Genomic DNA, 12308 nt, shown 5'->3' with positions numbered 1-12308 from the left:
TTGAGCCTCAATTTGACAGACCTAGATCTCCTGAGAGGACCTGATGCAGTGTAATACTAACATATTCAAAGCCCCGCCCGACTGGTAGACTTTTTTCGGACGTATTTTAATACACATGGGTATAAGTATAGGGAATAATTTCACTGAAATCCCATTTATTTTACTGAAATTTGCCTCCAGGAAATAATTTAACTGAAATAAAATATTTCAAAAATTAAGAATTTATGCAATATCATTACATTTGTCTTTTAAAACAGTAAAATATATTATTTAGGAAGATAAATAATTTATGGCTAACGATATAAATACTTCTACTGCTTTTACTACTGACCTTATCCGCACCCAATGGTGCATAGGACACTGTTTTAAATTGATGTATTGTTAATTTGAGCGTTTATTAAGTGAAGGTAAGGTGATCAGTTTTGTACTTCAGGTACCAGTCCAGAGTAATGTTTAATAAATTTTATGGTAAAAAAAATAAATTGATTTATTATATACCCTCGTGGTTAAGGAAATATCTAGCGTGGTACCCAAATGTGCTTAACTGTCATTTTAACACAGATACCAGGTATTTTACATAGTTTCACCTAAAAAATAGTACCACCAAAATTCAAATACTTTGTTACTATTTCATTCAGTACAAACGTTTTGTATTTTGAGAGATGAAAATAAAAATAAAATATCTTACGGAAACTTTTTTAAAGAATTTCATTAACCTACATATTTGTTAGTAATTATGAAGATTTTTTCACATTGATGGATAGCAGTATTAATTACTGTGTCATAAATGTCCATTGACTCAAAGAACATATCTAAAAAAAAACTTACGACGTTTTGTTGGTAAACTTTTTACTAAATAAACATATGATAAGAAAACGAAAATAATTATTAACGAATCAATAGTTTCCCCATTAACAATACCTTTTCAATGTGTTATGCAATGATGCTGGGTTCATAACAATACATCAATAAATCTATTGATTTCATTGCACATTTTCGTTCGGAACTTTACGTTTTTGTTCGTTTAATTATAATTATTTGACAATAGATTTTAATAATGGACCTCATTTCAAAGCGTCAGTAAATAAATTACAGTGTTCTAGAATGAAATGAGATAAATAGCGGTGATATTCAAATCATATTTCTGCCGATAATGTAATTTAGCGTAACAAAAGCGCAAGGAATAATTGATTGATTGTTACATGTTTTAAAATACAACGAGTGTTGTTTTATGTAGCCGGCCTTTGTGTAATATTGTCGAAAACAGTTTAAAAAACATTGACCAATCTGTTCAAAATACAAAAAGCTTTACATTAACACTCCTGTAAAAATATTAAAAAAATATATTTAACAGGTTTTTGACAGTATAAATTTAATGTAATTTTGATATCTATTATAACCATTTTCATTCAAACCCTTATCTGCACCCCAATGGTGCATAGGGCACTGCATTTTTATAAAAGCAGTGTTATCTTGAGCGTTAAAATATGAAGGAAAGGTGATCAGCCCTCCGCTTCGGTTACCAGTCCAGGGTAATATTGAATAAATATTAGAGTGAAAAAATCACTTATATTTATTTGATCCCCCCCCTGGGAATCGAACCTGGGACCTACAGTACGGTAGCCAAGCGTGCTGACCATTACACTACGGAGGCGGACAAAAACTTTATTTTAAACTAAAGACTTAACTTTATTAAAATTTAAGAATTTAAAAACTTTAATTTGATTTTCCAGTATTAAAATATCCTTAAATTAATGTTATATCATTAAAACATGATTAAAGCTTTTACTTTGTGGTTGGTGTCACTACCATAGCACTATTCACGTTAAGTGTGTGAATGTTATTTTACTCAAAATGTGAATAATATGAGCATCCTCCAATTGTAATAATTAGAATTGGTGAATTTTACACGTGTGTAAAGTGATCACTTAAACCAGCCTATAACGGTCGTCAGCCCCGTAAATGCCCAGATTTCTTGATTCTTCTTCATCTTTGATGAGATGTCAAAAAATACTCCTATAATTGGAGATAATCCAGATTTGTGAACAAGTGGACACACTCAAATTGTTGTATTATATTTATAGAGATATTATGGTTATTAGAAGCAATGTTTCTGTATGTTCCCGATAGTTACCTAAGACAGCGTCGGCATAGATTGTTTCACATTCCTATACACAGGACCAACCTGCCGATGGTTATGCCTGTAGGAAGAGCTACCGCTATGTTGAACAATATCACATTGGATATTGATCTGTTCTATGTGTCCGAAGGAGTTTTCCGAAGCGGTATTCTTCTACACATTTAACGAGAGTCTTCTTGCTTACTTTTAATTTTTTTTTAATGTATTCGCCTTAAATGTTAGTTTGTAATGTATATATTAATTATTGAATAAATTGAATTGAATTGAATTGAATTGAAACTGAATACAAGGTACACAACACCGGGAAGGGAGGGTTAAAAATAAATATTGCATTTTTTTTAAAAGGTGTTTTGTATGAAGTATTTTTACATGATTTTCCTATCAATCCCCCATGCTCCGGACGATTATTTAATATTATTAATTACTTGCCTATGACATGACTGGTTGTGATTGATTCTGTCATCCGCCATTACAAATCATAATTAATTATCTGTACAGGCTTAAGCCGTCACAAACAGAATACATATAACAAGAGGAATAGCCGTAGCGCATTAATTATTTTGTCGTTGCACACAACCGTAATATTTAGATAATAACTTATTCAACATACTACATATATAAATTGTAACGTATATACATTGAAAGCTTTAAATTGGAAACAGAATGTGCAAAAAAAAGGTATAAGGTAGTTAACGAAAATTTATGAGGCAATAGGACAATGATCTAGTGTTCGGACATCAGATTTAGTGGTGTCTGATTTGAAGACGAATAATTCAAATAAATGAGCTCTGTGACAAATCTTGATTGCTATAAGATATTGAATCCATTGTATTGTTTTCGAGGATCAACCTTTTTCATTTATTATTAACTTTAAACATTCTCTTTCAATTTAAAGACATATAAACTGTAAGTAAATATTTATGTATTAATTTTAAATCAAACACAGATTTTTTGAGTCTGCTAAGTTGTATTTTATTAACAAAAATGTTTAAAATTTTTGTTGTTAAATTATGTGTTTTTGTTAATAAAATACAACTTAGTAGACTCAAATAATCTGTGTTTGATTTAAAATTAATACATAAATTAAAATGGAGTTCTACAAATTAAACGCCAAATCAATAAATATAAGTAAATATGCTATAAATTTTTGTAAAGAATCCTGGCAAGGAGAATTTTCTAAGGCAACTAATAAATATGTTTTTTTCAATCTTTACATATATCTAGCTTAACAAACAAAATTTATTGATCGTTAATAGCATTCATATACGGTTATTATTCCTGCACCTTAGGTACAAATACAGGATAATATTAAATAAATACAATAAAATGTTTATTGTAACCTCAGCAAACGTTAAATAACATACAGTATCTACTCAATGAATTAGGGCCACCCATTATTTTTTTGAATACTCTGAAATCTTTTGGATTATTATATTTATTTTACATAAATACTTTAAGTTTTCTATTGACATCTAATGTCATGTATATGACCTTCAATAATATGTAAAATATACCTGGATTATTTAAGCCTTTATAAAATTTCAAACCCTTTTTCTGAGAAAGGTCCCTAATTAGCACAGGTAGACGGATAGTTGAAAGTTCAAAAAATAGTCCTATCTCATTTATTAGTGAAGTTTCTTGAGTTCTGGTTAATGTTTTGTTCAAAAAGGTTATATAGTTATCGTGTCTTGTGAAAAAAACTTAATTTTTAATTTTAGTTCATAAAGTATAAAAAAAAAATTAAACACAAGTGTTTTTTTTGAAAAGGACAAAATGGGAAAAAGTAAAGACATTTCTGAGGAAAAAAAGTCTAGTGTTATAGTACTACTGAAATTAGGAATACTATCTAATAGAGAAATTTCAAAAAAAGAAAACGTTTCTCGTCAAACAGTGGACAGAATTTCAAAATCAATAAAAAATCAGTCACCTGCCACCAGCAATCGGCGAAAAAACTGTCATAGGATTAGAAAAACAACACCGAGGACTGATCGAAAAATCGTTCAAAGTGCCTAAGAAAACCGTAGTGCATCAGCAAAAACATTAAAAATAAAATTGGAAGAAGAGGGTATAAATATATCGGTATCAACACTGAGGCGACGTCTTTACGAAGTAAATCTGAAATGCAGGCGCCCTGTAAAAGTACCAAAATTGACACCACGAATGAAAGCGGATCGATTAAAATGGGCCAGACTACATCGAAATTATTCGGTAGATGATTGGAAAAAGGTATTTATTTAAATTGAATTTTCAACATATCATTTGAGTTAATAAACTTATATATTTGAATTAAACTTAAATTTTCATTATTTTTCGGGTCATCTTTAGTGATGAGTGCTGATTAGAAGCCGTGACAGAGAGCCGTCGATTCGTCAGGAGAACACCAATGGAACGTTACAATGAGGCCTGTGTGGTAAAAGTTATCAAACACCCCCCTGCAACAATGATATGGTCATGTATTATTAACAATTTACCAGGCCATTTGTTTTTCGTGGAAGGAACAATGAACCAAAATTCCTATAAGCAGGTCCTCGAACGAATTTTATTACCCTTCTACCATACACTCGACCCAACAGAAGGTCCATACACCTTCATGCAGGATGGGGCACCTTGCCACCGGGCTAAATCAATAATAAATTTTTTGTCTAACAAAAATCTACCTTTTCTCCCCTGGCCTGGAAATTCTCCGGACCTTAATCCTATAGAAAACGTATGGAGCATGTAAAAAAATAAGGTATACTCATTTCCAAATCCGACAGTAGACTGTCTTAAAAAAAATATTCAAAAAATTTGGTCAGAAGACGAAGAAATAAAAAACATGATAAAACAGTGCATTTTAAGTATGCCAAAAAGAATTGAGGCAGTTATTTCTGCCAAAGGTGGAAATACTAAATACTAACTATATTTATTTGAAAATATATGCATAATTTAAGCGTAATAAAGTGTTCATGTGTAAATAAAATTCAATGTTGTTTTATTCAAGGTTTTCTCTGAGTTATTCCTGTTTGAATTGAGAAATTGCGCGAAATTCTGCGTGGCTCTAATTCATTGAGTAGATACTGTACTTACACTATGGAACCGAGCGTAAATCTACAATAATTAATATTTAAGGTACATACTGACTGTGTGATTTTCCACTTTGTAATATAATATATATTTTTTTAATTATTAACTTTAATTATTAATTTGTCCGCCTCCGTAGTGTAATGGTCAGCACGCTCGGCTACCGTTCTGGAGGTCCCGGGTTCGATTCCCAAGGGGGGTAAAATAAATATAAGTGATTTTTTTACTGTAATATTTATTCAATATTACCCTGGACTGGTACCTGAATCGGAGGGCTGATCACCTTTCCTTCATGTGTAAACGATCGAGATAACACTGCGTTAATATGACACAGTGCCCTATGCACCATTTGGGTGCGGATAAGGGTTTTTTTTTATTTTTTTATTAATTATTAACTAACTAACCATCACGTCGCTTCCCCGTACTTGTAGGCAGAGAGATGTTACCGCTATAGTGACACAGTATGTGTGAGTTCACAACAGCCATCTATGTTGGAATGAGGAAAGCATTAATTGTAGACTCTTTTTATTTATATGCGAGGTCCGAATCCTGGATTATATTCGCATATTCGCAGACCTATCTGAAAGCTGTCACGAGATTGATCAATATATCGTAGTCATACAGGAGAAAGTGACCACGTGCAATATTTACAAAAACGTGATTATTGACTATTTGATATCTTACTAGCCCTGAAAAAAATCCCAAAGTATTTTATACTTGGAAGTATAATATATTGACTTGTTAAAAATGACTAACTGTTTATTTTCTTGCCAAAGCAAAAGTGACTTAAATGACCCCCCTGAACATTTTACGTTTTATTAGTTGGTCACTTTCAGTCAGTCCAAAAAATTTGCGTAGTGTGATTGTCAATCACAGGTAGAATTGGTGAATGTTACACTTGTGTAAAGTGATCATTTAAACCAGTGATGGACGATCGTAAGCCCTGTAAATGCCCAGACTTCAATTATTATTCTTCATATAGATGAAGAATAATAATTGAAGTCTGGGCTGAAATGTGAAAAATAATATAACTAAGTCGTGTTTAACGGCTCCACATGTATTTGCTTATGTCCTCATCCCGTTTGTCCGCTTGTTGCAGAGCGACAGGCGCGTCCTGTCGGTGCCCAACGGCAGCAGCCCCGTGGTGGCCGCCATGACCATGGACGCGGGCAAGGAGAGCGCGCCGGGCGGCGCGGCGGCCGCCGGGCCGGGCGCCGGAGCCGCGCCGCAGGAGTGCGCCGGCTGCGGCAAGCACATCACGGAGCGCTTCCTGCTCAAGGCGCTGGACCTGCTGTGGCACGAGGACTGCCTCAAGTGCGGCTGCTGTGACTGTCGCCTCGGCGAGGTGGGCTCCACGCTCTACACCAAGGCCAACCTCATCCTGTGCAAGAGGGACTACCTCAGGTGAGAAATTCTTCTTCTTCTTCTTCTTTTATGTCCGCCTCCGTAGTGTAATGGTCAGCACGCTCGGCCACCATACTGGAGGTCCCGGATTCAATTCCCAGGGAGGGTCACATAAATATTAGTGATTTTTTCACTGTAATATTTATTCAATATAACCCTGGACTGGTTCCTGAAGCGGAGGGCTGATCGCCTTTCCTTCATGTGTTAATGATCAAGATAACACTGCATTTATATGATGCAGTATCCTATGCATCAAAGGGTGCGAATAAGGGTTTGAAAAAAATACTTCTTAATTTTGATAGATCCTCAGGATCTGTTTGTGCTTCCGCATGTTGCTCTTGAAATGTTGACTCCTAGCTATCTCTCCCTTTTTTGAAGGTCTGCCTGGAGGTCTGCATCTTTCAGGGTTTCCTTTTAGGGCGATACGTGAAAGTCTGTCTTCTAACATTCTGTTTATATGCTCATTCCAGTATCGCTTTCGTTGTCATCCGCACCTCACGATATCTTCCGTCTTTCTTTTAGAATCAACACAAAACTAACATGGAAATATTAACAATTTACGCGTTTTATTATATGTTCTCATCAGACACTGGAATATTAACATCATACTGTTAAAATAGCAATATTAATGTTGCCTCAACTTAAGACGAAACGTTAATTGTTTTTTTTTTCATATGAAAGGATGAACTTTGTTTAGTATTTGGTTTAAGACTGATAATGTAAACTTAATGACTATTTTAATTACCTACCTAATCACTTTATTTTCACTCTTTCTTGTTATATATATTATATATTGTTGTATAAAATGTGAAATCAGTAATTGGCCTCATTACGGTTGTCCAAACTTAAAACACTGTAAAGGACATTTTTTTGTAGTACGTTTTTTTTTGCATTTTTGGACTACGTAGAATCTACTTAGTCCAAAAATGCAAAAAAAAAGTACTACAAAAAAATGTCCCTTACTGTGTTTTGAGTTTGTACAGCCGATTATCGGCTCCTTATATGGTTTATTTAAATTATTTTTGATAATGGCTGTTAATTTCCAATAAATAAATAAATACATTTGTGTAACGTTCACAATTCTGCCCAATATGGGACATCCGTGTATGTATGTATATATAAATATTTGTAATGGTCTTGGGTGCTTTTCACATATGGGTAGCATTTTAATAGATTTGTCAGTATGGCTGATTGTGTTGCCATCAGTAGAAAAATTCGTCAAATGAAGAGAATTAAACGATAAACTTTATGTATTTATTTATTAAATAAGTATTATTGTCCACAGATTATTTGGAAACACGGGATATTGCGCAGCTTGCAACAAAGTTATTCCAGCTTTTGAAATGGTCATGAGAGCCAGGAACAACGTTTACCATCTAGAATGCTTCGCCTGTCAGCAATGCAATCACAGGTAAGGTTCAAAATATTTAAAAAAATACCTTTATTCATATAAAACTATTTCTAACATAAAATTGATTCCATAAAAAAGTTTCTTGTCTTGATATCGATTTGAACGGATTTTGATCGTAACTTGATTAAGATTAACCTTGACTTAATCTTAACTTAACAACATTTTGAGTTTGTCTAAATATATATATATATATATATATATATATATATATATATATCTATATATATATAAATATATAAAATATATGTATATATATATATATTTATATATATATATATATATATATATATATATATATATATATATATATATATATATATATATATATATATATATATATATATATATATACATATATATGTAAAACCTTCATCCGCACCCCAATGCTGCATAGGGCACTGCGTCATATAAACGCAGTGTTATCTTGATCGTTTACACATGAAGGAAAGGTGACCTCTAGAAAGGTAGCCGAGCGTGCTGACCATTACACTACGGAGGTGTCCAATACCTTATTACAAATCTGGATTATCTCCATATTATAGGACATATTTTCCATATTATATTTTGACATCTCAGCATAGATGACGGAGAATATGGATGTCTGGGTATTTACAGGGCAGTCATAGGCTGGTTTAAGTGATCACTTTACACACGTGTTATATTCTCTAATTCTTCCCATGATTGACAACCGTAAATGCCCATACCTCCATATTCTTTTGTATCTATGTTGAGATGCCAATTATTTTTTTAAAAAGCAATCAGTATATAACATTACGTGATTTGCGATTTTTAACAAAAGAATGGGTATATTTTAATCTATGTAGATACGAGTTTAAACAATATTTGTTTGAGACAAATCGATAAACTGCAGAGATAAAATTTCATCTTTACGATGTTTTGTTCTGTTTTAAAGAGTCAATTCGTATAGTAATTTGGATGGTAGAACAGCCTCCACCACCAGTAAAAATCTCGTTTAATTATCATGTACAACCCTAAATAGGTACTTAGTCGGGAATAATTTTAATATCCCCCTAAATCATCGCGTTAACGGCATCTCCTAAAGATAAAGCGATAACGTATCCATTCTTCGTGAAATTAAAATGTTGAAAGCAAACCCTTTTGTAGCAAATCTCAGGTCGCTGATATAATAATTTATCAAAGAACCTCTTACTCGCTCCCCCGTGACCCGCCATTCAATTCGCAGAAACAAAGAATTGAAATGTTAATTGGTGTATTAAATCATATCTTCTATAGGGGTATTATTTATAAAGTTGTACTCTGCCCATTGTGGAGGTAACGTTTCACTCCCGTACAATAGGTCACAGCTATTCGCGTACCCAGTACCTACTTGCGAGGGTTCAATTGTGGATGAACTCTTTGTCTGGTACGCTCTATTATTTGTAACCGTAGGATTTTGACCTCCGATTCGAAATAGATCAGCCGCATATATAATATATATGATATGATCCAAAATACTGATCCAAGAAAAATGTAACTAGCTAACTAAATAACCAACTAAGTATCACGCCGTTTCTCCGTAGGGGTAGGCAGAGAGAATATAACGTCACACCAATCTGACACTGCATACAATCTTGGCCTCTTTCACATTCATACATGTCCGATTATTCCATATGACTCCTGACTTGAGCAACATCAAGTATTTGAAAAACTTGATCATGCCAAATTTTCTTCGGTCATCCTCTGTTTCGATTACCAACCATAATCTATTTCTCAATTTATGAGCAAGAAAAATGTAATTGTCTTAAATGTCGATAAAAATAATAATTTTTATCCGGCTTGACAAAGCGTTGGGTATATAGTAGGGCATATTTTGTTTACAACTGCATAATATTATTTAAAAAAATATATATGTGTGTTGAAATGGTTTGTGCGTGTGAATCGAATTAGTGAAGAAAGAATAGTAAACAAATTTATGAGGCAAATGTGGTTGTAATAGAAGCAGTGGTTGACCGAGGAAAACTTGGCGTAGCCAAGTATTTCAAATATTTGAATGTGGTTAGATTAGGGGTTGGAATAATCAGGGGGTATGTGGCATATGAGGAGATGCATGAATGTGATAGAGGCAAGGATTGTATGGAAATACAGATTGCGGTGGTGTTCTTTTCAGAGTAAGCAGATTTGCCTACTCCTGAGAGAAAACGGCGTGATTAGAATTGTGCCCTTGGGATGTTGAAAGATAACAAGGGGTATAAGCTGTTTCTTGTTTTTATCAATGTGATTAAACAATACGGAAGATTCTATCATTGTGACTTAATGGATAAACCAAGTATGTTACCACGAAGTGATCGCCGAATCAATTAATAAGCTTTTCTCGTTTAAACTCCATTATCCTTTAACACATTTGTATGACTTGATACGTTTTACTAGTATGCCTCGTTATATCAGCGATATATCAGTAATTTTAGGTCATAAATCTATTCATTATCGCAGTAACTATCTCCTACGTCGTTACGTACGTTATATACGTTGTTTCTAGCTCGTCACCAAACATGAAAACATATTCTACATACTAGTGTGGGGTTTCAAAATATCTGAAATGCGTCCAATTAAAAGTTTCCACGGAATATGAACGACCTTTTGTAATAAAGTGCAGCAATATCGATCGTCCAAATTATTAACCATTGAAAAGTGACTGCATTCAGCTTGCATGTTATCGTTTACATTTTGATTAAACAATGGCACAAATACTAGCCACTGCCGTCTAAACTAATGAAATATTTCATGACGCCAGAATTGAATTACCACCGTCATATTATCCGAGTTTAATTTTGTCATAGTATCTAATTAATTTGAAAGCTGGATTCACCCTCGCCGCCGCATTCAATAGAAGTTGAGGGCTATTGTTCGGTTTTGTGAGCTTAAAGCGTTTTAGGATTCATAATTTATATCCCTGCGCTATTGGAAATACTGTCCAAATTATTTGCAGATATTAATGTGTGACTCCGCAAAGGGATGAAAATAACGAATGTGATTCTGCAACATTATCATGGATATAATCATCCAATTAAAATATTTAATTCGGAAAATTTACAAAAAGTACATATCCATTCCTGATTGGAAAAAGTACCAAAAATAAAGAGTCATAAGATTGACCAATATAACTGAAGCGTCCTTGAGGTATTATATTACGAAAATGGCGCTATATAAGTTGTCCAATTATATTATTATTATTATTAACTATGAGTTCAAAAAATTTGAGTCAGCTCTTACCCAATCCTGGGTAGAATGGTGAAGGTTGCACGTATGTAAAGTGATCACTTAACCAGTCCATGATATGTCATAAGCCATGGAAATACTTAGATTTACATATTCTTCTTCATCATTGTTGAGATGTTAAAAAAAAAACTAAAAAATTTTTTTATTTTATTTTATCGAGTTTATAAAATGTGCCACAAAGAATCGGCAAAATACATTCAAGAAATAAATAAATATTTATTGTGAAAGATTATTACAGTCTTCAAGGGTTTAACTTATTATCATACCTATCTTTATCGTCTATCAATATGGTATGTATTGTATCAGTTCTCTTTTATCATACATCTATATATCATATTTTAAGAGAGATTATAAGTATTCCTTGAAAATTTTTCTAGATATTTATTGAGGTTACCATGAGTGAAAACATCTCTTTATTAAATTTTGAAATATGTAAAATATTTTTTTATTTTTCTGCTTTAAAATCATGTGAGGTATAAAAAAAAGTTTAACTAATTTCATAGGAGAGCCGATACATAACATTCAAATATCGGGTTAAATCACAGCATTCAACCCCTAATACGAATTATTATTGGGGTTATTATGATGAATAGGTTTTTGAAATTGTTACATTTTGAAAATTTATATTGATTATTCTTTATATTTTAATATTTTTAACGAAAAACTAGAGATAACGTTACAAAACAAATATTTTTATTTATATATACCCACCCCTATAAAATCATTTACGAGTAAATGTATTGAGTGCTATAGAAATTGATTTGATTCCAATGCGTTTTGACATGGACCGGCATAATATTCCAAATTCCGAATCGTGATAGCTGCCTTCATAATACCATCATGTAATTAACATATGCCAATGAATGGAATTATTACTATCGCCATACATTCCAACCTGTACTGCAAACAGGGGAAATGCATCCTTACTCACATTTTGTGTCAATTATTATTAATTATCTGTATTGCCATGGAAAAGAGATAACTGAGAAACAAAATAATTATTATCTTCTTCTTCTTCTTCTTCTTCTTCTTGGCTCTGTCTAAACTTACCGTCTT

At 32.8% G+C, this 12308-nt stretch overlaps 1 protein-coding gene across 2 annotated transcripts in view; it reads left to right on the top strand.

Moving 5' to 3' along the window:
* Nucleotides 1–12308, top strand: part of LOC148301148 (LIM domain transcription factor LMO4.1-like) — a 105548-nt gene that overhangs the window by 84295 nt on the left and 8945 nt on the right. For both annotated transcript variants that reach the window (XM_088273739.1, XM_088273740.1), the window contains 2 exons: nt 6300–6604; nt 7890–8015. In XM_088273739.1, the coding sequence (XP_088129865.1) occupies nt 6300–6604; nt 7890–8015 (431 nt within the window). The remainder of the gene's footprint in view (nt 1–6299; nt 6605–7889; nt 8016–12308) is intronic.

Source organism: Brachycentrus maculatus, unplaced genomic scaffold (assembly GCF_059751285.1).
Source record: "Brachycentrus maculatus isolate JH-2025_06_01 unplaced genomic scaffold, ASM5975128v1 h1tg000601l, whole genome shotgun sequence".
NCBI lineage: Eukaryota > Metazoa > Arthropoda > Insecta > Trichoptera > Brachycentridae > Brachycentrus > Brachycentrus maculatus.
The sequence above is the reverse complement of the archived record's forward strand: the minus strand, read 5'-3'. Positions and strand labels throughout refer to the sequence as shown.